This window comes from Haliotis rubra, unplaced genomic scaffold (genome assembly GCF_003918875.1).
Source record: "Haliotis rubra isolate DU_JTF1 unplaced genomic scaffold, ASM391887v1 Scf264, whole genome shotgun sequence".
NCBI lineage: Eukaryota > Metazoa > Mollusca > Gastropoda > Lepetellida > Haliotidae > Haliotis > Haliotis rubra.
Genome location: NW_025766714.1, coordinates 1162268 through 1190140, shown reverse-complemented (window position 1 = coordinate 1190140; position 27873 = coordinate 1162268). Strand labels below are relative to the sequence as shown.

The window sequence follows — 27873 nt, the reverse complement described above, 5'->3', positions numbered from 1 at the left end:
AACCTGCAGGTGAGTTGAAGATCACTGGACACTTGACGAGCAGGCCCCATAACACCGCGACATCTGTGCAACGATCCTCGTGTGTTCAATCCCTCTGATCATTGTCCTTGGTTGGTCAGCACCTATACTTGTGGATGGGCATGGTTTTACATTACTTTTGGCGACAAGTCAGCCCGATCACACCTTCACACATTATACCCGAATAGGGAATAGCACCCAGCATTTCGACGTAGCGGGCGAACACTTTAAACCACTATGCTACCATGACAATTGATGCAATTGATAAGAATGCCATGTGTGGACCTCCTACCTTTATGCTTCACTCGTCGTCTCCTGCAGACAAATACAGCTACGACGACAGCTACTGCAGCAACGACAGTTCCGCACACCGAGCCGACTATAATGTGGACACGCTTACTGGAGTCGTTGTTGTCTTAAATTAGAAACACATGTATCCACTTTTCCGGTTTAATGAACCTCCTCTGATTCCACTTCCAATGTCTTAATGCTGAGGGACGCTCTTATTATGTGGAAGAAAGATACACGACTGTCTTTGGTATTCATTCTCCTCCAGATCAAGAGGGTTAAGTAGAACACGCAAGACAGGCGTTGATACAGAAGCAAAATTGTTTGTCGTTTGAAAGGTGAATGTAATGTTTTCAGCAGTTTAAACAAATGTGTCATTATCCCTTTTATAAGCTGACGTAAATTAAACGGAACACAATTACAATATATTTTGAAAATTCTGGAAAGTGTTCAACACCTCAGGGGTGTTTGATTGTCCGTTAAGCTAAGTGTCTAAATATTCTTACCATGCTTAGGGAATGCTTCAGATGTGATTATCGAGATTATTGGCGATGACATATCTGTAGATAATGCGATGGTGGTACTTCCTGTTGAACCACTGATGTTTTCAGTTCTAGATGATGTTCTACTAGGTGATGACCTGCGTTCAGTAGATGAGGCGATGGTGGTACGTCCTGTTGAACCACTGATGTTTTCAGTTCTAGATGATGTTCTACTAGGTGATGACCTGCGTTCAGTAGATGAGGCGATGGTGGTACTTCCTGTTGAACCACTGATGTTTTCAGTTCTAGATGATGTTCTACTAGGCGATGACCTGCGTTCAGTAGATGAGGCGATGGTGGTACTTCCTGTTGAACCACTGATGTTTTCAGTTCTAGATGATGTTCTACTAGGCGATGATTTATCTGTAGATGAGGCGATGGTGGTACTTCCTGTTGAACCACTGATGTTTTCAGTTCTAGATGATGTTCTACTAGGTGATGACCTGCGTTCAGTAGATGAGGCGATGGTGGTACTTCCTGTTGAACCACTGATGTTTTCAGTTCTAGATGGTGTTCTGCCAGGCGATGATCTATCTGTAGATAATGCGATGGTGGTACTTCCTGTTGAACCACTGATGTTTTCAGTTCTAGATGATGTTCTACTAGGTGATGACCTGCGTTCAGTAGATGAGGCGATGGTGGTACTTCCTGTTGAACCACTGATGTTTTCAGTTCTAGATGATGTTCTGCTAGGCGATGATTTATCTGTAGATATGAGGCGATGGTGGTACTTCCTGTTGAACCACTGATGTTTTCAGTTCTAGATGATGTTCTACTAGGCGATGACCTGCGTTCAGTAGATGAGGCGATGGTGGTACTTCCTGTTGAACCACTGATGTTTTCAGTTCTAGATGATGTTCTACTAGGCGATGACCTGCGTTCAGTAGATGAGGCGATGGTGGTACTTCCTGTTGAACCACTGATGTTTTCAGTTCTAGATGATGTTCTACTAGGCGATGACCTGCGTTCAGTAGATGAGGCGATGGTGGTACTTCCTGTTGAACCACTGATGTTTTCAGTTCTAGATGGTGTTCTGCCAGGCGATGATTTATCTGTAGATAATGCGATGGTGGTACGTCCTGTTGAACCACTGGTGTTTTCAATTCCAGGGGATATTCCACCTTTCCAAGAAGTATTTTCAGTGGATGGTGTGACAGTGGTGCTTTCTGTTGAAACAATAACTTTATCATTTGAAGCTGTGCTACTGCCACGCTATGCACTATGCTCAGATTCTAAGGAATATGTAAATTATTATTTGCCTCAAAACACGAATGGTCCATGCAGGTACCGGTTATATAAAAGTGGTCGAATTCTGAATTCTAAAATAAATTGATAGTTTTAGGTTAACTTCGTCAGAGATAATATGTTGAGTAATACAAATGCCTTAAAACAAGATTGTGTGGAAATATGCTTTTCAAATCAGAATTCTCAAATTTTCAGAATCGCAAAGATGTGCAGAATCGCAAACTTTACTTGTCATGTCACTGATCTAGTCTACTTCCCCATACAGATAAAGGCTAAAAATGTGTAGTCCAAGAAGCGCATATACACAAAGCATGTGCAGTTTCATGAACCGACAGACTCTAAGCCTGTATAGATAAACGCTGCGCATTTGTAGTCCACACAGCTATTCAGGTATTCTTTAAGCACGTGTATTCCTATAATTCTGTACTCACCTAGTTTCAAGTGATTGCTGGTGCTTGTTTGACCCCCTGCCGTGTCCTCACACCACCACTCAGCGCCATCGTCAGCACCGGAACTAAGTCTGAACGTCACGGTGTGCCTCGTTGATGTACAGCTAACACTGGTGATGTCTACGAAGACAGACTTGGGTTCCAGGGTACAGGATGCCATAGGTCCCGCTGTAGTCTTAAAGATTTTACTTTCGTTTCTAAACCACGTGATTGTGCGGCCCCCGTCAGTGCCGATGTCACTATCACACACGAGGGTATACTGGCCCGTCTGTGGTTCGAGCTTGTAAGACTTATAGATCCTGTTGATAAACAACACACCTGGGAAAGTTCTATGAATAAACAACTTTTGTATTATTAAATTGTAAGTGACGTTTCGGTGTAGATGCTAACCCTGTCACCAATGCCACTCAAAGAATGTTCCTGTCGCACACTACGAACACTAAATATATGAACACCCTCTGTGTAACTTTCCTTTATGTAAATAGTCTGGTCACATGATATAATACAGCATTACAAGTGTCATAGTGATCGGGATTCGAACTCAAGGTTGTAGGTTCCTAACACAGCTGAGGGTTGAATCTGTGGAAGATGATAGAAATGTTTGTATTTTGTTGCGGTGCTGATGACAATAATATTTATGAATGAATGATGATTGAAATGTTAGTATCTGTGGAAGATGATAGAAATGTTTGTATTTTGTTGCGGTGCTGATGACAATAATATTTATGAATGAATGATGATTTATATTATTGTTGAACAAAATATTTATGAAGCATGAAGATATCAGGAACATCCAGTGGCAATTATAATTGTATTGCCAGCTGTTTGTACATATTGGGGTTCCTTTCCGTCTTTGTGATATAAATGTTATCAAATGACCTTGGTGCTTTGATAATCTTATTATTATTTCATTCCATAGTTCAGTCAGTGTTTCAGTCAGCCAGAACGTGTGTGCTAGAGATTCAGTAATTGTGTTATAACGTAACGTGAGACTTCTACCAAGACTGGCCACTTACATTAGAACTTTATTGTACACACACCACACAATCATGTATTCCACATGCAGGTCGAATAACAATCTTGATGAATTTTCTTTGTGTATAAAGACGTCAAACTATAACATTGTGAATTACATACATGGGCGTGGTTCCTGGGGATTGTGCCAAATGTCCCTGTAAACGTGTTTACCGGCGTGATGAACGGTAGTGATATTAATCTTGGAATCCTTCCAGGAGTGTCCTTTATCCGTTTGTAGCGACCTTATGTTATTTAGTATTTTTTCTGTCTCATCACCAACGGTTATAAATTTCCTTCCCTGGAAAAACTGATCCATCAATTCAATCTCTGGAATATTCCATCCACCCTGGACATGAATCATGAATTTCTTGGTAAAAAAACCCCAACAACTTAAGAATGGTCCCAATATTCCGTCTATCGACCACTACCTTTCACTAGGTTTCAAATATTCCCAATATTCCGTCTAACTTATTATTTTCTCATTCATCTTTCTGTACAAAGCCATAGAGTTGTTTTCTCAAAGTACTTATTGTCTGTTTTCATTGTCCAACTGATCGATTCTTCTGAAGTGGAACGTGATATAAAAGCGCACAAGTTTATAGCAATGACCTTATTTATATACGTTGTTAAAACCTCGGCTATTGAGAAGAAAACAATTCAATTCTATAAAATGATTTCAAAACTATTTTGTGTTATTGAACACTATTACTGTGTTCGTCAACTTACCATATATACGGGATGCGGACAACATCATGGCGATGGACATATGGCACCAGAAACTCTCCATGGCCGTAACTTGTGTTTCTGTTACTGACTCCGTCCTATAAATCTGACCTACCCTTCTCCATAGTCGCAACACAACACGTTGAATGATGCGTCATACACCCACACATCAGTAGAAATTCCAAAAGTATAAGAATAACATCAGCTAACGTAATGGATAACGTAATCACAACATGCCTCATCACCAACCCTAAATCCGTATAAACATCGATGCGAACTTCCTGGTACAATAGACGCGTCACAGTTCATAGACACTGAAGCATGTGACGGTAAAATGTTATCAACAAACGTTGGTATCTGCATACACATGCGTACGCCTAGTGATGCACCCACCGGTATTCAATGCAAAGATTGCTTGGGATATTGAAATTCTAAAGATAACGCGATATAGGGCTGGGTTTCTTTGTCATGAGGATGGTCAAACTACAGGACGTGATCGTGGTATCTGGGCGGATACAATGCTGCACCTCGGCGGCCACCTGTAATGTGGGCACTGTGGTATCTCTATCAATATACATTGTGCTGTTGCAGGATGTAGTCATGGAAAGTGTTGTACTTCAAAGATGCAGATGGGACAGTCTCTATACAACCTTCGTCCTGAGGTTCAAAACCTCCCAGTTACTCCTTGAATCATACATTTGTATAATTTGATTAGGTGAGTGAGTGAGTTTTACGCCGCTTTTAGCAATACTCCAACAATATCACGGCGGACGACACCAGAAATGGGATTCACACATTGTACCCATCTGGGGAATCGAACCCGGATCTTCGGCGTGACGAGCGAACGCTTAAATAACCCCAGCGCCTCAGTCTGGATGAAATGATATTCCTGAATTATGGGAAACACATACATTACCGCGTTGTTATGTGGGACAATCCGTAAGTGCACAAAGGCAGTCATAGTTATCAGGAGGCACAACCAACGTATTTACATATCAGGCTTCTCTTTCTAATGTGTCCATAGCCGGGGTGATACACACTACAAACCCATTCAAAGTAATCCATGTGTAGAAACTAACAAGCGTCAATGTTTGGAATTTGCGCAAATTTAGTTATACATCCATGCTGAAACCCCATTTGAAATATTTGCTAATCATAAGGCTATGTATACTGCCAGCTCAGGACGCCATAGAGTAACCACACATCCCCGAGGACTACAGCGAGCTACACACACAGATCGCGAGCTAGGGGAACAGAGAGCTCGGGGACACACACACAGATCGGTGGGGGAACAGCGAGCTACACACACACACAGATCGGGGAACAGCGAGCTCGGGGAACAGCGAGCAGAGATCGGGGAACAGCGAGCTACACACACAGATCGGGGAACAGGGGAACACACAGATCGGGGAACAGCTACACACACAGATCGGGGAACAGCGAGCTACACACACAGATCGGGGAACAGCACACACAGATCAGATCGGGGAACAGCGAGCTACACACACAGATCGGGGAACAGCGAGCTACACACACACAGATCGGGGAACAGCGAGCTACAGATCAGGGAATACACACACAGATCGGGGGGAACAGCGAGCACACACACAGATCGGGGAACAGCGAGCTACACACACAGATCGGGGAACAGCGAGCTACACGAGCGAGCTACTAACAGCAGCTACACAGATCGGGGAACAGGAACAGCGAGCGACACAGATCGGGGAACAGCGAGCTACACACACACATCGGGGAACAGCGAGCTACACAACAACCAGTGACTCACTGAATGTTTTATTTAAAAAAAATTACATCTCCATAAATCAGCATATATAAAAATTCGTATATGTTGATTCAATACAGACAGTGAGGTACAATTTGTCAGTGACGGCGCAATGATATCAACGAAAGCGCAACCAACACCTCCGATTGTGTAGATGTCATGAGATGGAATGCAGTGGCATGTTAAGTACAATAGTAAGCGGGTGTGTAGGGTACTGTAACACCTCCTTCAACAGATATTCTAGCCATAGCTACTTGTAGTATAATCATATATAATGGAGATTATGAATTAACGAAGACAGCTGCTTGATGATAGTAGGTAGAACCACTGGAATACCAACATCGTCTTTGTTTCTAATACCCATTAAGTGACAACGATTCATTCAGGCGATACGGAACATTTAGTGTAACGTGGTTGTTCTTTTTAATGTTGCTTCTGAGAAAAGGGGAATAACGCATTGCAGATCCATCACTGAGTTACGGCAATTGTTGCCTAGGCAGATATGGTCAAGGGAAGCAACTCCAATGATGCATCCTTATATGGTTGTCATCTTGTCATCCTCTTGCAAGTGAAGGACTGGACTGGACTGACCTAACAGTACTCGTAATTTCTTCTTGAATACAGTACATAGTGCTAATAGACCGATCCAGTCCCGGCCGATAAGCCCCGCCCACTTCGTTTTTGACGTTAGGGGGAACAACCACTGACTAATCACAATGGCTTTACCGCCGGCGAAACGTGCGTGACTGCGAACGTTGTTGATGAATTCTGCTTGTGGTACTTTGGTATCCGTCGTTTGTGAATGATATTTAAAGAGGCAAGTTATACGTATGTGATTTTTAATATATTTTAATTGGCAGATTGCAATTGGCGAGTGAAAATGAGTAACATGCCCGATGAAAAATCGTCTCGGCCAGCTGCTGAGAGTAGAAGAGTATTTTCTTTCGATTCCATTAATCTATCTGGCTATTCACCTCCGTCAAAGATATTAGCAGGGGAAGCGTAAATTAATTTTGTTGTTTGGTGTGTTTTTTTAAAATCCCCATCATAATTTTATAAAAACCGTGAACACAACCACATTTAAATGATGTTCATGTTGCAGATCGTTTCGGTATCTATAAATAGATTGTCAACGCTGCGCGTGGCGCCTTTACTTATTTATGTGTTGTTCAAATTTAGTAAAATCAATAATCTGAAAACAAGGGTTTCTATCTTTTAATGAATTAAAAGAATGGTAAATAGAAACAAAACAGAAAATATTTCCCGTCTACTACTTCGTGCACCTTATTTGTCTGTATACATTAATATATATTAATGTAAACAAATCAGTCACAGCATAACATATTTGATCTTATTTGGAAATCTGGAAAATGTGATTGGGCTTGTAAACGGTATGTTTCCATGGATGTATCTGGACATACCCAGAAGCAAATATTCAGCAGCTGATCTGCAGCAATTCTCAGTAAGGTTTCCTTCTTCAAAATCTGTACACCATCCAAAAATGACACTGAATATGAGGAAAAAAATCCACTTTTTTAATCATCCTTTCCAATTTATTTTTCTATATGTACTTTGTTGTGGAATCCTAATTTACATACAAATTTCCACAATACTGGACTTCATGAACTGCCAGCGTTTATGTACAGGTATGTCACAGCACCAGAACACAAAGAAGATCCAAGATTCAGTCTGCACCTGTACACTGACCCATCTTCTAGAAACAGGAAACCAGTGATGCAAAATCTTTGAACAGAGGATCCACAGTACAGTTATCCAAACAATTGACTAGCATTGAAATAGAATGCTACACAAAATACAAATATATCGCTTTTTCATCAGAGATATTTAACTGCTAACTACTAGTGTAAATAGAATATATCCTATGTTCAAGCTTCTCGTCAATACAATTACATATTGACATAATTGCTTCTTAAACAATGATCATCTTTATTTTATTAGATCTGAGACTATATCGCTGGAGGACATACCACTAATTGTGATCTATTTCCTTTTCTGAGATACTTACTACTGTCATAAAAAATATAGTAAAGTTGATTCAAAATTTGATGAAAGTCATAACAAAAGTTTAGGAAAACACACATGAAATTGTCTTGAAGCGCTCACCTCCTACAAACCAGTGTGCAATTTAATATGAAGCTCATTTTCAAAATAACCATCAACAAACCTTGAACAATTTGTCCAAAACCAACATCTTAATAAACACTAGCTTTGGTTTAGTCTTCAAATATTAGTAACGTCCTCAAAAGCTGATGATTAATAAGAAGAATTCCATCAAATCTGGGTTAAATATATGTTTCAATATTCATTCCGTTACATGAATAGTCAACTGAGATTGTTGTAACTTTAAAAAGTTATTCTGTTCCAGGACTGAATAATGCCTGACCAGGGTGTGACCAAAACGTAGTCTTTGTTTTTCAAATTCTCTGAATGTTGAAATAACTTTGATGAGTTATGATACTAGCAATCACTTTTGAAATTATCTTATTAGTAAATATATTATTTAAAATACATTTAAACGCAGGAGCCAACAAACTAAGTTAATACCAAGTGATTGCCCGGCCATGATATGCACAGTGTTTGCTTGCCTAGTTCTGCCTTAAAATCATATGAATCTGATATGTCAATCAATTAAATAATTATTTATAATTGATTAGATTATTATTTATTTTATTACCCTTTCACATTTACTATAGAAAGCATGTTTCATAAAACATACCTTGCTATCATATCCAGTGAATTAATAAAAATGGCAGTTGTAATATTACTCCTAAAATGTACCAATATATGTGAATATTTTCATAATACACTTTATTTCACTCTTTCCAATTCTCCAGAAAGTCACTATTCTTCTCACATAGTTTTCGTATTCGATCCACATGGAGGAAGGTAATTCAATTCAAGATCCCATGCATCTCTTAATAAAAAATCTGAAATATTTAAAGCATGATTTTATAGGCACTCATAAGAATTAATTTTGATATTTTATTTTTGATATTGTATGACTGACTGACTGACTGACTTTTGGTTTTACGCCGCTTTTAGCAATATTCCAGCAACATCAAGGCGGGGGACACCAGAAATGGCCTACTGGAAAATATCTGTACACACAATAAGCATAAGTGATGGTGATAAAAATGACAGCACTAAATACTTAAAATTGTGGTCATTTTCAATTACTGGTTGGATGTGCTTTTAAAAGACAAACATCTTACACTATTTCATCAAATCACAGCTGTCACATGTCTCTGTCTCTCTTGACTTGTTTACCAACGGGTCACGCGCAGGGAGCATGTGATTCTGATTTAGTGTAGTAGAACCTACAGATACATGATACCTGCACCGGAATAAACATTCGCTTCAAACGATTCTGTCGATTTCAGCTGTCACGTTTACGAAGGCTTTGTGATGTACATGAAATAATCATAAATTGTCAGTGGTACTGAGGCTTATTGTTCAGGCATGTAGCGTGTATTGCAAAGGATTACAGTAAATCATATCTCGGGGCAGTCATAAACAACGCCTGGACTACAATTGCTAGCTGGGAAGATGCCATGCTTCTGTTTACATCAAGTACATTAGTCTTAAAGTCCATTGAAAATTATGATTATGATTGTAATCTATAATATTTTCTTGCAAACAAGATACTTAATAATCATGCTGTCATTGGCATTTCATGGGAATTGTATAGGCGTTAACATACAAGTTCAATGTACTAACACTGAGTCATATGTCAGGTGTGTTTGGTGTATTGCCTTGTTCTGTGACACATAGCTGTACAAGCTGGATTAAAATTATTACATAGTTCCCAGCTGACATAGTTACTTTTGTGAATTGTAATTGCTACGTTGCCTTTCAGGAGTTGCCATGTGCCTATGGTGTAGAGCTGTTTGTACTTTCATTAAGTAAACATGCCCCTGGACAACAAGGATATTGAAAGCTTAATTGATTTAATTTAATTATTTATTTTTTATTTATTCAATCATTTTATTTTATTTTTTATTTTATTTTTTTTATATTTATTTTTATTTGTTTGTCGCCCGACTCAATGACAGAGTGAAGATCCATAACCAAGATTAGAAGAGCTGTACCAATGTTATGAAGCCGACATGTTTTGAATTTCCTTATTCAGGACTTGAATAGAGTATTAACACCAAAGCAGATGCATCCATATGCAAGGTCAAGGACTAGTGTACCATCTTTCTGAAAAACATTTCGTGCTTTACATTGACATTACAAGTACAAGTACACATCAGACCACTGTACATATTCTGTCTTGGTTACCCCGCTGGTACTGTGAAGGGAGACTGTTGACAATATGATTCAGACATAAACTCACTGACTTAACGGATTGCAGTACGGTAACATCATCTGCTAATAGTGGAAAAACATCATCTCCATCCCATTGGAAAAGAGTTTTCAAGGAAGTCAGGGGACAGATCTCAAACAAGGGACCGGCATTACCTACATTCACTATTTTACATCGTGAACCTGTAAGTCCGCCGCAACACTAGTTAGATAGTAGGACTGCCCTTTCCTATTATTAACTACACTATAAGGGATACTGGGATCTTATTACAGTGAGTAGTGTCACAAACTTGTATGCATAGGTCTCAGGGACCGGTGAAGGTCCCATGTCTTGGACCTGAAGCCGAAGATCATGGTTGCACATGTGAAGAAAATACCAATGTCAATAAAACCCCGCATTTGTCCGAAGAGGCTTTAATAGAGATGGACATTGATTATTGATGTTTATAAACGGAAGTAGAAATCATCCGCCAAGAAAGCGTGTCAGCGTGTCAAAATCACAAAACTTGAGGGGTCACCTCATAAACCAGTCCAGGAGGTGCTCAAGGTGGAACGGTTGAGGAGGGATCACCTGGTAAACCGGTCAAGGAGGTGCTCAAGGTGGAACGGTTGAGGGATCACCTGGTAAAACTCAAGGTGGAACGGTTGAGGAGGTCAAGGAGATGCTCAAGGTGGAACGGTTGAGGGGGGTCATCACCTGGTAAACCAGTCAAGGAGATGCTCAAGGTGGAGCAGTTGAGGTTGAGGGGGATCACCTGGTAAATTGGTCAAGGAGATGCTCAAGGTGCGGCAGTTGAGGAGGGATCACCTGGTAAATTGGTCAAGGAGGTGCTCAAGGTGGAGCAGTTGAGGAGGGATCACCTGGTAAACCGGTCAAGGAGGTGCTCAAGGTGGAACGGTTGAGGAGGGATCACCTGGTAAATCAGTCAAGGAGGTGCTCAAGGTGGGAGCAGTTGAGGAGGGATCACCTGGTAAATTGGTCAAGGAGATGCTCAAGGTGGAGCAGTTGAGGAGGGATCACCTGGTAAACCGGTCAAGGAGGTGCTCAAGGTGGAACGGTTGAGGGATCAAGGAGATGCTCAAGGTGGAGGTTGAGGAGGGATCACCTGGTAAACCAGTCAAGGAGGTGCTCAAGGTGGAGCAGTTGAGGAGGGATCACCTGGTAAACCCAGTCAAGGAGGTGCTCAAGGTGGAGATGCAGTTGGAGCAGTGAGGGATCACCTGGTAAACCAGTCAAGGTGGGAGGTTGAGGAGGGATCACCTGGTAAACTGGTCAAGGAGGTGCTCAAGGTGGAGCAGTTGAGGGGATCACCTGGTAAACCAGTCAAGGAGGTGCTCAAGGTGGAGCAGTTGAGGGGATCACCTGGTAAACCAGTCAAGGAGGTGCTCAAGGTGGAACAAGGGAGATCACCTGGTAAACCAGGTCAAGTTCAAGGTGGAGCAGTTGAACGGTTGAGGGATCACCTGGTCAAGGAGATGCTCAAGGTGGAGCAGTTGAGGGATCACCTGGTAAACCAGTCAAGGAAGTGCTCAAGGTGGAGCAGTTGAGGAGAGATCACCTGGTAAACCGGTCAAGGAGGTGCTCAAGGTGGAGCGGTTGAGGGATCACCTGGTAAACCGGTCAAGGAGGTGCTCAAGGTGGAACGGTTGAGGAGGGATCACCTGGTAAATTGGTCAAGGAGGTGCTCAAGGTGGAGCAGTTCAGGAGGGACCACCTGAGTTTAGGGCAGAAGTTGCTATTCTTCCGCAGAAACTCAATCAAGTCCATCACGGTCAATTACAGTCTTTATCCAAACTAAGAATCAGAAAGCGTAAATATGGAGACAACTGCAACCATTTCTGTGCACGCGGCAACCACATTGGTTGCAGAGGCAACAGGAAGCGAAACGGTCTGAGGTAACATTAGAAAGGGGACACTGGGACCCCAGACACTGGAGACCCCAAGTTACATGATGTGCACAAAGGAGGTGAAATAGAAGGCGAATGTGTTCTGGTTGTCACACTGCTGTCTATTTTTTCAATGTTTGAGGAAGGAAACATGTCGGGAAACACATGAAGATTTGTCAAGCAATCAATAAAGTTGCTTCGATGTGTTTAATTCACCAGTTCCGAAGTCGCAGGGGAAGGCTAACAGAAGGCTAAATGAGAATTGTTGTTATCTAACGTCCAGGTTAAAGAACATGGTTGCTCTTCTTGGTGTGATACGTTTACCCCGGTGGGTCGGCAACTATAGGGTGTGGGACACAGACCACTTCCACTATAGGTCAGCCCAAGTCGCCTGCCGTTGCTTATAGACCACTTCAACTATAGGGTGTGGGACACTTGTACACAAGTCAGCCCGTTGCTTATAGACCACTTCAACTATAGTCATGCTTTATAGACCACTTCAACTATAGGGTGTGGGACACTTGTACACAAGTCAGCCCTGCCCGTTGCTTATAGACCACTTCAACTATAGGATGTGGGACACTTGTACACAAGTCAGCCCTGCCCGTTGCTTATAGACCACTTCAACTATAGGGTGTGGGACACTTGTACACAAGTCAGCCCTGCCCGTTGCTTATAGACCACTTCAACTATAGGGTGTGGGACACTTGTACACAAGTCGGCCCTGCCCGTTGCTTATAGACCACTTCAACTATAGGATGTGGGACACTTGTACACAAGTCAGCCCTGCCCGTTGCTTATAGACCATTTCTTGAACATTCATGTTAAATAATTTAACATGAGTCAATAATTATTTACATGTATCAAAACTTGGTAAAGGCACAGGTCTGTACTCTAGGTTTGTTGAGCTAATTGCGGGGCCTTAGACGACCCCTTTTCCACATATTATGTGTATAGCAAACTAACAGGTTATTGGTATAAGTGCGTTAATATGTGTTGCAATGGGACAAAAGTGTTCCTCAAGGACCTTGTCGATGAACTGATGATTAGTGTTCACTGTCACTCGTGCACTTTCACAATGATGTAAACGCCTCTGTTCCTGTAGATCGTGTCTTCGTTACCTTGGTATACACCTTTTTCTGAAATCAATTAACATGTTTCTATAAATACGGAAAATCATAAATCCTGAAATGCTGTCAAAGTGGTGCCACATTTCTGATTAGTCTGTTTACGCCACGGGAAATAACGGATGGACATTTGTTTAGTCATTCAACTCAACAACAGACCTGTCATATCAGTTGACGCCATCGCCTTGTATGACGTGTCACCACGTGTCAGGTGTTTCACGTTGTTTGTGTACCATATGACTCTGGAGTGTGGGTTAGCAATTCAAGACAGGGTATATGGGTTTTAATATCGAAGAAAAGTACTGCATCCATGCGACAAATGTTCGAATTCACATGCACAATCAAAGCAAATGACTCACCTTTTACATACGAGGGGAGGTCTAAAAGTTTTGAGAACTCACTACTTAAAGTTGTGAAACAGGAGTATTGGATACATTGATCATTTATGAGATCCCTCAACTGCTCCGTCAGAGAGATAACCTACTGATATCATGGAGAATTCTAAAGCTGAGTACAGAGATGTAGTTCATGACCTCATACTAGAGGGCACCAACGCAATAGAAATAGGAAAAGCAAGATTTTATGGATGTCAAGTTCTTTATTGTGAATAACACGACGTTTCGGAGTGTATGCTTGCTCCTTCATCAGGTGAATGGTAGGGAGTATAAGGGGGATATATATATATATATATATATATATATATACATATACATGGACACTTACACAGAAAACATGTATAACAAGTATAACAATGTTGAGGAAAGAATATCTAATAACAAAAAATGAGGCCAGTGATACAATAAAACAACATGTCAACACAAGACTCAAGGAACACCAAGCCTCCGTCAACAAGCTCGACCAGAAGTCTGCCATATCAGAACATATACTAAAGAACAAGGACCACACCATCAAATGGGAAGCCACCAAAATCCTCATCAGCCCAGTGGCCTCTTGTTTGTAGTGCTCACTGCCCTACCTTACCTCGTGTTTGTACGGTATCACTGGCTTCCCTGTGTTATTCTACATCCTATCAATTACCATGTTGTTTAGCGTATCACTGGCCTCCTCGTGTTTGTATTACATCCCAACAAGCTATTATCATGTTGTATTAATGTATCACTGGCCTCATGTTGTTATTACATATTCTTTTTATTCAACATTGTTAAACTTGTTATACATGTTTTCTGTGTAAGTGTCCATGTATGTGTATATATATATATATCCCCCTTATGCTCCCCACCATTCACCTGATGAAGGAGCAAGCATGCACTTCGAAACGTCGTGTTATTGACAATAAAGAAGTTGACATCCATAAAATCTTGCTTTTTCAAATGGGTAAAGTGTGTTGAACTGAAGGGAGGCTTTAGTGAAAAATAACAGTTCGAAACCTGCTCTGACTGTTAATTGTATATAAAGTTCTCAAAACTTTGTGACCTCGACTCGTGAGTGTATTCAACATTTGGTGAGGGTTCAGGAAGAGACGTTTCACTGGACCTCATATACAAGTCGTTCTCCTGCATTGCTGAAACAATCATAGTAAATAGACTAGTTATAGCTTGGTTATTTAAAACCCTTCAAACAAGTATATTTTCATTATCTGTGACACATCGCATTATCTGGGACACTGGGTGCTTGTTGAAAATGGATACTTTAAGGATCAGATCATCAGACGTAGTATTATACACAATGGGGCTACGGGACCATTACCCCCCCAAGGGGTCAATTTAAAAATTGTAGTCCCATTGTGTATACTACTACTGAGGTGCATGCAAAATTTGATAAAAATCGGTCGAATAGTTTCTGAAATATTGACTTTTAAGTGAGCATCGGGTCGGTCGGGAAAAGGCAAAATGTCCAACGTTTTGTCGTAGTAATTAATCTAAAGAAGTCATCGAGAGTGTTCCTAATGCCGTTTTGCTTTAGCGTAACACGAATGCACAATTTCACGAAAATCGGTCTAATAGTTGAGGAAATAATAACGTTTTAGTGAGCATGGGGTCGGTCTGGCGAAAGGCTAACAATCCAACATTGTCGTACTTGTTATATATTATCGAGGCGAGAGGTGTTTTTAGTGTGTGTGTGTGTCTCGACTCGGCTTGTACAGCCGACCGGCTGGCTGGCTGGTTACGTTATCTTGATTTCTGCAAAATCATACAGCAGCTCTCGGCAGTTCCCCCGAGTCACCTTGCTGCAGTCTCGGTAGCATTGAGCGAGTGCAGTGGGCGAGTCGCAGTGTGTTTGTCTCGGCTCGGCTATTCACCTACAGCTTGATGAGTTGGCTGGCCGGCTGGCTACATTATGTTGATGTCCACGAAACAGTTTATTGTGAATCTCCTATGATTTGTTTGGTTTTCGTAATGAAGGCTTGTCGGGCCTATTGCTTCCCTAGTTCTATTATTTTTTTTCTCGTCTTTGCAAATGACGGCGTTTTTACGAGACTTGGTCCGAATCTCTTGTTTCATTATGTGATATTTTGCAATTTCTGATAGCACCAAACGAAACTCTTCTTCAGAGATGTTAGAGTGGGTGAGCGAGGTGGAAATATGATTGTCTATCGTATTTAACTTCGCTTCGGCTAGAATTCAATTTCGTCATGTTTCAATGCTTTACGTTGCAGTCTGCAAGATATGAACTTTAAGGTCAATCTCATCAACCCTGCCACTCCGTCTGTTATTTCGATGACTAGCACCACAGGTTTCGGCCACGATGGTGGATAATAACCCGATACCTGCTACGATGGTGGATAGATAACACCGTCCACGGAATTGAGGGCCCTGCTATTTTTCTGTAATGTCGACCGCCTAATCCCATAGCGTTCACGTTCTAGTTGTTGTTTGATCTCGCATATCTGTCGCAAACAAAACCCGTCTGTGGTTTCCAGTGTTTTGCTACTTCATCCACGACTGGGTACAGTCCCATCCGGCGTGTGTGTATTTATACTTTTTTATAGAATAATATTTAATTGGTTTTCCGTTAATGTCCGATCGATGTATTTGAGGCTGATAAGGTTTAGATTATCGTACACGTAAATATTCGAGACATGAATCGAATTTATTTTTCTATAACACCCACTCCATCGAGGCTTATGAAGGGTGTCGATCCCAGTCTTATGAGGATACGACAACGTTGGTGATTGTGTCTGGTGAACCAGCGTATTATCAACCCAGTCAAAAGTGTTCGTTCTGACCCACGAGCGTCAGCGAGATAGACATCACCTATGAGCGTGGTGTGTGATTTGATAGTCAAATTTGAATTGAAAAAAATCCCGTTGCTAATCAGGTACGTCAAACCGTAAATATGAAGCAATGTCATTTGAAGCTACCATGTTGCCCTAGTGACCTGGTATTCGTAAAACGTGTACATCAAACTCTGCAGTGAAAGACGTGAGAAGGATCCCTTTGTTCCTAACATTGGAGACGTAACCATTGTTTTTAAAAGATATGTGGGGTGAGGTGAGGATCATGTTGATCAACCAGTCTGGCTGTTTGAAGTCTGCTAGTGACACCCGCTCGCATACCTTGTGCAGGACGTACAAGGTGTTTTCCTCGCCGGGCAGATTGAATCCCCACGTGTCCCCGAGATCGACTAGCGTTACGTTGGGATGATGGTTGTTCATCGGTTGTTTTATACAAAATAACGAAATGGTTTTCAATTGGTTATCAGATAATTCCTCGGACGTGCACATTAAACCCATAAGATGTATGTTGTCGAGTAGGAAAATCTTGGTGAACGATATCTTGTCTTCCACGGTCACGGTGACTCCCTGCAGACTGGTGTAGGTGTTAACGTTCAACCGCACATAAACGGAGCAAACTTAGTATTGTTGTTGTTTCGCCCAGCGGAGTTTGATCCCTTTCACGATTTGGACGACGTCATGCACCGACGGCGCCGAGGTAAACTTGGATGTACAGCGTGGATTTCTCTGGCAGATTTTCCAGGATGTCTACCACGCTGTCGAATTCCGACACCATCTGCAATCCCACGTTTTGCGTCCCGGGTTTGCTCGACAGCATGTGGGCAACTCTTTGCGTAGGGACGTAAGCCACGAGAAGCGTTCCGTTGTTCATAACTTTCATCAGGTAGTGATCTTTGTTGTCCGTGAAAACGTGGAGAGAGTCGAGCGTGATGTTGAGATTCCAGTCGATTTGGGATGTCACTAACACCCATTTGTTGTCGTCGTTAAAGAGATGAGAGTGTACGGCGTGTTTCTGGAGATGGCCGTGGTCTCGACGTCGTCCAGGTAGAATAGCCTGCCGCATAACGCTGGGGTTATCGCCCATTCATCCTCGTCGTTGTGGATCAGGTCGTATCGCGTCTTGTTGAACACTCTTTCAGTATCCACGAAATCGCCTAGGTTGCTGTTCTTACCACCACAACCAGCGGCAGTAGAGGGCGGCAGTTCGACGAGCTTGTAAATGTTGTTTTTTCAGTTGCAAGGCATACAGTTTGCCGTCGACTCCTGGTTCATCGAATCCACGCATGTCCCCGAAGTCAGAGATCGCTATGTTGGCGCATTTTCTAACGTGTGTTCCTGGACCTTGAAACTCCATCATTGTCGTATGTGCAGCGTCGCGCTGAGATATCCTATACCTACGGGATCGTGTTTTATGTCTAAAACCAATATTTTCAATCCCGTGATGTTGCCTCGGATTAATTTCTTGTACCGCCCTGATGAAAACGATTCGGTTCTGCCGTCGTTGTACTTTTCCGTTTTCACCAGCACGGCTCTCAGCAATGAATGTTGTCGGTCATGCTCAGCTGATCGATTCGCAATACAGAACGAGATCAGTAATTTCGTTATATCTCTTCTCCAAATTACAAACGTTGAACGCAGCCGAAATGGAAGCGGAACGTAAACGTCATGATTTAGCCTTGGAGAAACTGCAAGCCGTGCATGCCGAGTACGCCAAAAAACGCATGCATACAGAGAATACAGTTCATCAACAACCAACTCTCGCGTGAAAACCACGCCGTTCAAATGTTCAAGAACGTCGACGACGCCATGCGAGAATACTACCTGCTCACCGGCAAAACGACTCAAACCTCTCAGCGACAAACTCACCCTCTCGCAGTTTTCCCCCTCAACAGAAAGACCGGGAACTGATTTTCGTGGCGCTGGGTCTAGCGGCGACCGTGTTGATCGCCAAACAATTAGACTAAAATATATTTATGTGCATATATATACTCTACCAAAAAAGAAACGCATCATGAAAATAGCAATTTCATGTGGCAATGAATTAAAACGTGATTCATTTTACAAAAAGTTTTGGTTTATGAATCCTATGGTGTTTATGTTTTCAAACATCACAACAAAACGCACCATCCGTTAAATACCCTTATTTAACAGCATGATTTTCAATTTTGGCGTGTAGTGTCACAGAATACATAATTTATATGCAATGCACGTGAAAGTTGGGGATCAGATAGTCTCAATGATGGGTATAAAAGGTTGATCGCTGTCTGTTGACTATTCACTGTATTTGGAATATTGTTGACCAACGCAAAATGCCACGTCTAAGTGAAGCCAACCGTCATATCGCCATTGGTTTGCTTGAAGCTGGCCAGTCTCAATGTGCATTTGCCCGACGCATGAATGTGCACCAGAACACCATTTCACGGCTTTGGGAGAGATATCTCCGGCAGAATTCGGTAGCAGATGCCCCTCGTAGTGGGCGACCTTGCGACTACGCATAGGATCGCTACATCCGGGTACATCACCTGCGTCATCGAACATCTACGGCGACCAGTACCTCTCGACAAATACCCGGATTGAGGAGGCTTTCTGCACAGACCGTCAGGAACAGGTTGAGAGAGGCTGGTTTACGTGCCAGAAGGCCTTATTTTGGCCCTGTGCTTTGACAACAACATCGTCGACATCGAGTTCAATGGTGCATCGAGTTCAGGCCTGGAACCTACCGAATTGGCGTAGAATCTGGTTCAGTGATGAATCACGATTTCTATTGGAACGACGCGATGGAAGAATGCGGGTGTACAGACGTCGACGTGAACGTTTCGCCGACGCTTGCGTTCCCCAGGTGGATAGATTAGGCCGGGGAAGTGTTGTGATGTGGGGAGCAATCACCTGCCGTTGGAGAAGTGATTTGGTGATGATCCAGGGCAACCTGACAGCTCAACGGTACTGGGACGAAATCCTACGCCCACACCTCCTTCCAATCATTGATCGCCAGAGGGAGTTTTCCAACAGGACAATGCTAGGCCCCACACAGCACGTCACACTAGAGACTTCTTCCAGAACCACAACATCAACGTGCTCCCCTGGCCCTCAAGATCACCGGACTTAAACGCGATCTAACATCTGTGGGATGCCCTGGACAGACGGGTGCGACGAGGTAACCCCCAGACACCCCCTGCAATTGGGAAACACGAGATTCTGAGACTTATTCGTTCGATGCCAAGGCGAAGCCGTGCAGTTCTGGATGCCCACGGTGGTCACACGAGGTATTGACTTCAGCGCCACCACACGTCTCCATGTGACACTCAAACTGACTTTCCTAGAGTTGTTGTCAAGGACGAATAAGTCTGCATTCCTAGTGTGCAATTTCGCTATATTTCATGGACTCATAAAGCCTACAAGATGTTTCAAAATAAACATAAAGATACAGTTGAAATTCCTATATGCGTTTCTTTTTTGGGAGAGTATATATATAAAGATGGGAAGGCGTGCACCGTATAACTGCAAGTACGTGCTGGTAGGTACAACCGAAACCTGCGGCAGGAAATGCACCACCGAATATTGTTGCATACACATGATGTACATACGAAAGGGTTTCATGAATTACAGTGCGAAGTATGCGACATAATAGTTGTTGCAAAGTCCACGGAGCGGACGTGGTTCGAGGCCATCTGATCTGCTTCATGAAAAGAGACTATCTCAACCGACTGTTCAGAATAAAAATCTAACGCGCATGCCGAAAATCGCTTTTTTAAAGTCGGTTGAAAGTTTAACGATCCAACTTATTGACGGGTTGCTAACCTTTAACAGCGAGACATACTTCGCACACTAGATTTTGACTCGCAGCCGAAAACATAACGATGAAAATCCTATTAGAGATTTGACTTCACATGTGAAAAACCCTATTAGAGATTTGATTTTGCATCTGACTAAAGCGAACAACCTATTAGAGACTTGACTTCGCATCTGAATATAATTATTTTTCATTTAGAAAAAGTTTTCACACTTTGATATATCAACGATGATTACCGTTCAAGAACTGAAAAGGATTGCCCAAAAGGTGAAACAGCTCAAACTCCAAGCAAAGGAGAGTGATCAGGTTGCTCCCGTTTGAGGAAATGTCGCTGGAAAAACAGCAGACGGACGGCACCACCGAGCACATCCATCCTTACTTCAGAGGCAAGCAAGAAGTCGCAACTCAACCCGAATCCATCGATGCGTCCATCGACACCTCGTTTGCAAAAATACGAGAATCCCTGGAATGCTACACACACATGGGCTCGGGCTGGGTTGTGGACACGATCGACATGGTCCACCTGGACGTAGTGAACTACTTGCCTTTCAAAGGAGGGTCGTACCTAGATTTGCCACCGTACTACAAGAAAAAGAGAGCCATAGTCAACGTCAAAAACAAAGGCGATGATTGCATGAGGGTTGCGATCAGATCCGCGAAGTTTCCGGTCAAAGCACATTCAGACAGACTTTCGAGCTATCCCGAAGACGATGGGATCATATGGGACGGCATAGACGAACCCACCCCCATCGAACAGGTCACCAAAAGCGAAAAACAGAACGACGACATAGCCATCAATATCTTCGGACACGAAGGGAATAAAACGATCGTGCTCAGGATCAGCTCCCTCACAAACGAACACCGCAAGACTATCAATATATTTATGTTCCAGCAAGGCAACAAGTATACTACACGTGGATATAATATTTCAACAGACTGTTGTACGATCAATCGAAGCATAAGGAAAAGAAACACTTCCATGAAAGGTGCCTGCACGGAGTCACAGGAGCCGACCTGCTGGAATCCCACCTGGAGGATTTCCGAAGCATGGGACAGACGGCCATCTGAATAGACATGCCCGACAAAAAGAAAAACACGCTAAAGTTCTTCAACCACAAACATAAAATGCCTGTGCCCTCTGTCATATATGCCGACTTCGAAGCCCTTATCAAAACCGTCGACACAGTTGTGCTGTTGTCCCGGAAAAAAGCATGCGGGTTTGCCACATGTGCGATGAACCCCTGAACGGCATGTCGTGAGAGAACACTGCCATGTCACCGGTAAGTACAGAGGTGCCGCTCACAGCGTGTGCAACTTGAAGCTCAAAATCGATCCCCAAACCATCAAAATCCCCGCCGTGTTTCAGAATCTTCGCGGTTATGATTCTCACCTGATCATGCAGGCCATCGCGAAGGTCAACGGTCTGAGATTTATCGATAGCGTTCGTCTCTAGACAGTCTGGTGAACGTCAACGACCCGGACGACTTCGACAATACACCGACGCCTAGGCTCGACTCCTGCTGCTGAGGAAGGGCATCTACCCCTATGAGTACATGGACGATTGGTCCAAGTTCCACGAGACGCGATAACCTCCCATCGACCAATTTTACCGCAACTGGACCCTCGGCCATCACCCCGGAGGATTACGCGCACGCGATTAACGAGTGGGACAAACTGGCCTGCAAGAATTTGGGCAATTACCACAACCTGTACTTGAAAACGGATGTGCTGCTGCTGGCCGACGTGTTCGAGATATTCAGAAAAAACGTGCTCGAAACACTATGGCCTTGACCCCGCATAGTATTTTTCATCCCCCCGTCTCTCTTGGGACGCCTTGTTGAAAAAGACCATTTAGGAACTGAAACTACTTGGGATTTCCATGGCCTCAAAACGAAACGCCAAAGCCAACAACAAGTACATCCCCGGTCACGACCCCGGCAAACCGACCAAACACATACTCTATCTCGATGCCATCAACTTGTACGGCTGGGCCATGAGTCAGTATCTCCCCACCAGGGGATTCGAATGGGTCTCCTCACCCGAGATGACAGACGTGAATAGCAACGCGCCAGATTCGAACAAAGGCTATGTGCTCGAAGTGGACTTGGACTATCCTGCAGAACTACACGAATCACACAACAGCTATCCGCTAGCTCCCGAACGATTGACGGTGAACTCGGATTGGATATCAGAATATCAACGAAACTTGCTGGGAAACAATAAGCCGTCTAATGTTGAAAAAACTCGTGCCGGACTTGATGAACAAGTCAAAATACATCGTTCACTATGGCAATCTGCAGCTGTATTTGTCGCTGGGAATGAAACTCACAAAAATACACAGAGCGCTCCAGTTTGATCAAAGTCCGTGGATGGAGCCCTATATCAGAAGGAACACGGATTTATGAAAACTAGCCACCAGCAATTTCGAGAAAAACTTGTACAAGCTCATGAACAACTCGGTGTTCTGAAAAACGATGGACAATTTGAGAAAACATGTTAACGTGAAATTAGTCAGATCCAGCAAGAAGCAAAAATTCAGGAAACTTATACCCAGGCCGGCATTCAACCGAAGCAAGATATTCGACGACGACTTGACAGTGCTGCACATGAACAAAAGCCACATCAAATTCAACCGGCCCGTTAACGTGGAGATGAGCATCCTCGACTTATCCAAACACTTGATGTACGATTTCTACTACAAGCTAAAAAAGCAGTACGGCGACAGGTGCGAAGTGCTGTACACAGACACAGATTCCCTGCTGATGGAAATTCACACTGAGGACGTGTACGAGGACATGAAGAAACACATGCACCTGTATGACACCAGCGACTACCCTAAAGATCACCCTTTGCACAGCCAAGTCAACAAAAAAGTGCTCGGCAAGATGAAGGACGAATCCGCGGGCACGCCGATCGCTGATTACGTCAGCTTGAGACTGAGACCAAAGATGTATTCCATCAAGAAAGCCGACGACAATGAAATCCGAAAGGCGAAAGCCGAAAGGCGTGAAAAAACACGTGGTGAAAAAACACATCAAACATGCCAGATTCATGGAAGCCCTGTTCAAGAATAAAACGTTCAAACACCAGATGAACGTGTTGAGAAGCGATGGACACAGGATATACGGACTGAGAATCAACAAGACGTTGCTGTCTCCCATGGACACGAAACGATGGATCGCCATCGATGGAGTCAGCACTTACGCGTACGGACACATATTAAATAATTAAAGTGCACGCAATGCATACATCATGGAGAAAATTTATTACAGCCGACGCGGGTACAGCAAAGGAGCAAACGCCATCCCGAAACTCGCCAAAGCCGCTAGAGTCTCGGAAGACGTCACCAAAGCTTGGCTTAAAAAACAAGCCATCTGGCAAGTTTACCTGCCGGCGCCTCGGTACATCCCGAGAAGAAAATTCGACATTTCAACGACCCAAATCGCGTTCACCAAGCCGACCTCCTGTTTCTACCTCACGACAGGGTTAGTCGTAAAACCTACAAGTATGCCCTGACAGTCGTCGACATCGCCAGTCGCTACACCGAAGCCAAACCGTTGATGACCAAAGATTCGAACGAAGTCACCAAAGCCTTAGAACGCATATACAAATGCAGTCACTTGACCTGGCCTGCCCTATTGTAAAATCGAGATATGATGGGAGCCGTGTCACAACTGCTGGCCAAGCACAAAGTCCAGGTAGAACGAGGTGTGGCGGGAGCTCACCGAAGCCAAGCCATAGTCGAGAGATTCAATCGCACCTTAGTCGAACGTCTGTTCTTACATCAGTACTCGCAGGATTAAATGGATCCCAAAAACAAAAACACATTTGGGTTGTAGGCTTACCGCGAGTGGTGGATGCCATCAACAACGAAGTCACCAGACTTGTGGGCAAGAGACCCGTCGAAGCCATCAAAATGAAATCTGTCGAATCGTCAGCGGCAGCGGCATGTCGCGATAAAACAGAGAAAACATTACCGGACCGGGTCAGCATTAGATACTTGTACCAGCCGGGAGAATACGAGGGAGACAGCAGAAAACGCGCCACCGATCCGATATGGCCCATGAAAACGTACAACGTCGACCTGGTCGACATCAAAGACGGCAAACCGAACTTGTACTAATTAAAAGACGGACCGCCGAGAGCATTCGTCTGAGAGGAGTTGATGATCGTACCTCACGACACAGTCCCTTTCAGATCGCCCACTGTATGATAATTCTCATGATTATTTGTATGTGCTATTAGGTTGTGGTATGCTATGTTGCCAGCCAGCTCTACAGCTTTAATAATAGCTGAGCCGAGACACACATGCACACACTCTGTGACTTGCCCACAGCGCTTGCTCGGTGATACCGAGAGGACGACCCAGGGAGGAACTGCCGAGAGATGCGTTTCATTCACTTTCAGACATCTGTAGCCTCGCTAGTCAGCCGGCCGTGCATCATCATAGCCGAGCCGAAACACACACGCACACACACTTATACTCGTCCACGGCCCTCGCTCAAAGCAACCCCTGAGACGGTAGCGAGGTGATGACTGCCGAGACCTGCGTTTCATTCAGCTAAAAACACCTCTCGTCTCGATAATATATAACAAGTACGACAATACGTTTGATTGTAAGCCTTTCGCCAGACAGACCCCATGCCCCAACTATTAGACCGATTTTCGTGAAATTGTGCATGCATCTCGGCAGATGGTTACGCTATAGCAAAACGGCATTAGCAACACTCTCGATGACTTCGTTAGATTAATTTAGACTTAACTACGACAAAACTTTGGACATTTTGCCTTTTCCCGACCGACCCGATGCTCACTTAAAAGTCAATATTTCAGAAACTATTCGACCGATTTTCATCAAATGTTGCATGCACCTCAGTAGTAGTATACACAATGGGGCTAGGGGATTAGGGTACCTGGTCCCATAGCCCCATTGTGTATACTACTGACGTTGCTTTGATTAGTTGTCATCGTATCTCGACAGCATGAATCATCACGCTACTGGTTGAAAATCAAAGTTGTTGAAACACTTAACGTGTGAATATGCCTGCATTCAACATGGGAAATAACACCACGATATGAGGGTACGACTGAAGTGCATGAAAAGGAAACTTGGAGACAGCACTTTTCCTACAGGAAAGCCCAACGACAACAACGTCTAAGCACTGACGCTGAGTGGCAGTGATGAGGAGTGAGTGAGTAATTATTTAACGTCACATCGGCAATATTTCAGCCATATCTTGACGAGGCAGTGATGAGGAAGTGAAGACCAATGAACAGTGGCGGGCAGGCTTCACAACGATACCAGGCGCGCCAGTATCCTCTCTGATCGTTGGTTTGATTCAATCTGATCAATGGCCTTGGTTTGTCAGCCCCTATGGATGGGTATACCTTTACATTACGCTTGACAACACGCCAGCCCTATCACAAGTGCACACATATTCAAATGGGAAATAACTTCCGGATCTTCGACGTACCGGGAGAACGCTTGAACCACTATATTACTACCCATCTCGAATGCTACCATGATAAATGTTACATAATTATGATAATGTATGGACCTCCTACCTCTCCCTCCTCGCCTCCTGCAGGCATATACGACTACAGCGACGACTACTGCAGCAACGACAATTCCACACACCGAGCCAACAATAGGGTAGACAAGCTTATTGAAGTCTTTGGTGTCTTAAATAAGAAAAACATGTATCCTCAGTTAATAGAGACACGATTTGCCTGAATTTTCTTCTCCTTCTCCTTCAAATTAAGTTGCACTAAAGAGTTATTATATCCTGTTCGAGAGTTGAATCGATACAAAGTGTAGCTCTTTTTAGTGTTTCAAAATTATAGAAAGTGTCCCTTGTTTTAATACAAAATAAGATATGCACAATATGTTTAAAATGTCCAAACATTAACAATATTCAGAGAACACTTTGATTCAGACAAAAAGTAATCAAATAGTTCGTAACAAACTTTCAGTGGATGATGCAATGGTGATAGTTCCTGTTGAACTACCGATGTTATCAGTTCCAGTTGATGTTCTGCCTGTCGATGACCTGTTTTCAGTAGATGATGCGATGGTTGTACGTCTTGTTGAACTACTAGTACTATCAGTTACAGTTGATGCTCTGCCTGTCGATAACCTGTTTTCAGTAGATGATGCGATGGTAGTACGTCTTGTTGAACTACTAGTACTATCAGTTACAGTTGATGTTCTGCCTGTCGATGACCTGTTTTCAGTAGATGATGCGATGGTGGTACGTCTTGTTGAACTACTAGTACTATCAGTTACAGTTGATGTTCTGCCTGTCGATGACCTGTTTTCAGTAGATGATGCGATGGTTGTATGTCTTGTTGAACTACTAGTACTATCAGTTACAGTTGATGTTCTGCCTGTCGATAACCTGTTTTCAGTAGATGATGCGATGGTGGTATGTCTTGTTGAACCTATATACCAGAGATGAATGATTTAGATGCACCAGCATGTTAAATCTAATCTCACATTTTTCGTCTTCTTTGAACGCCCAAAACTTCAAGGAAAAGAACAAAAATGCTAGAGAGACACACTAAACTTGTCAAATGTCATATTTTGTGACTCATGCTGTCTATTCCTTCATACAATTACAACCTCCCATGTGTTGTCACACATGCGTCTCCACACACTTTATGGGTACTTCTAAAGATAGATACACTCAAAACATGTCTAGTCCTATCAATAGATACACTCTAATTGCCGTTAGTCTCATTGACAGATTAACAATAGGTATGTTCTGTTTCACATACAGACACACTTCATGCACGTGTATTCCTATATTTCTATACTCACCTAGTTTCAAGTGATTGCTGTAGTGTATTTGACCCCCTGCCGTGTCCTCACACCACCATTCAGCGCCATCGTCAGCACCGGAACTGAGTCTGAACGTCACAATGTGACTTGTATATGTACAGCTAGAGCTGGTGATGTCTACGAAGACAGGCGTGGGTTCCAGGTTACAGAATGGACTTTGTCCCGTTCTAGTCGTAAAGATTTTACTTTCGTTTCTAACCCACCCAATAATACGGCCGCCGTCACTTTTGGCGTCACTATGACACTCAAGTGTATATTGGTCCGTCTGTGATGGGGTTCGTCTGGAGGCTTGTAAGACTTATAGATCCTGTTGATAAACAACATAACTACATCACACAACTATATTGAACCGCAAAAGAAACGCCACACCGATAGAGGTTTCTTAAAGTACAGACTTTAATTCGCGGAGGATTGAGTTCAAACCTGACAGTAACGTACACTCATGTGCCAAAATTGTTTCAATTTTTACCGATCAGTGGAGTGCGATTAATTTGGAGACGTGTTTATTTCGCGTCGCGTCCCTTGGTAGCGTCAGTTTTTTTCCGTCTTTCATAGGTGATAATACTTCCCGTCATCCTCTTTCGTGTACGCAATTCCGGAAGTTGATTTGTCGTCTGCTTCGCCGTGAGACATAAACAAAA

General features: G+C 43.1%; 1 protein-coding gene across 7 annotated transcripts in view; it reads right to left on the bottom strand.

Moving 5' to 3' along the window:
• LOC124280298 (serine-rich adhesin for platelets-like) overlaps positions 1-27318 on the bottom strand; it is a 30018-nt gene extending 2700 nt beyond the window's left edge. The window contains exons 1-6 of one of the 7 annotated variants that reach the window (XM_046716201.1): positions 4286-4508; positions 2525-2841; positions 1705-2014; positions 1274-1531; positions 813-1189; positions 311-433 (exon numbers count right to left, since the gene is read on the bottom strand). In XM_046716201.1, coding sequence (XP_046572157.1) covers positions 311-433; positions 813-1189; positions 1274-1531; positions 1705-2014; positions 2525-2702 — 1246 coding nt within the window. In that variant the 5' untranslated portion in view covers positions 2703-2841; positions 4286-4508. Of the gene's footprint in view, positions 1-310; positions 434-812; positions 1554-1704; positions 2015-2524; positions 2842-4285; positions 4509-27211 lie in introns of those variants that run through there. The other 6 variants (XM_046716199.1, XM_046716202.1, XM_046716204.1 and 3 more) reach the window with 6 other exon arrangements.
• Positions 27319-27873: the final 555 nt, after the last annotated feature.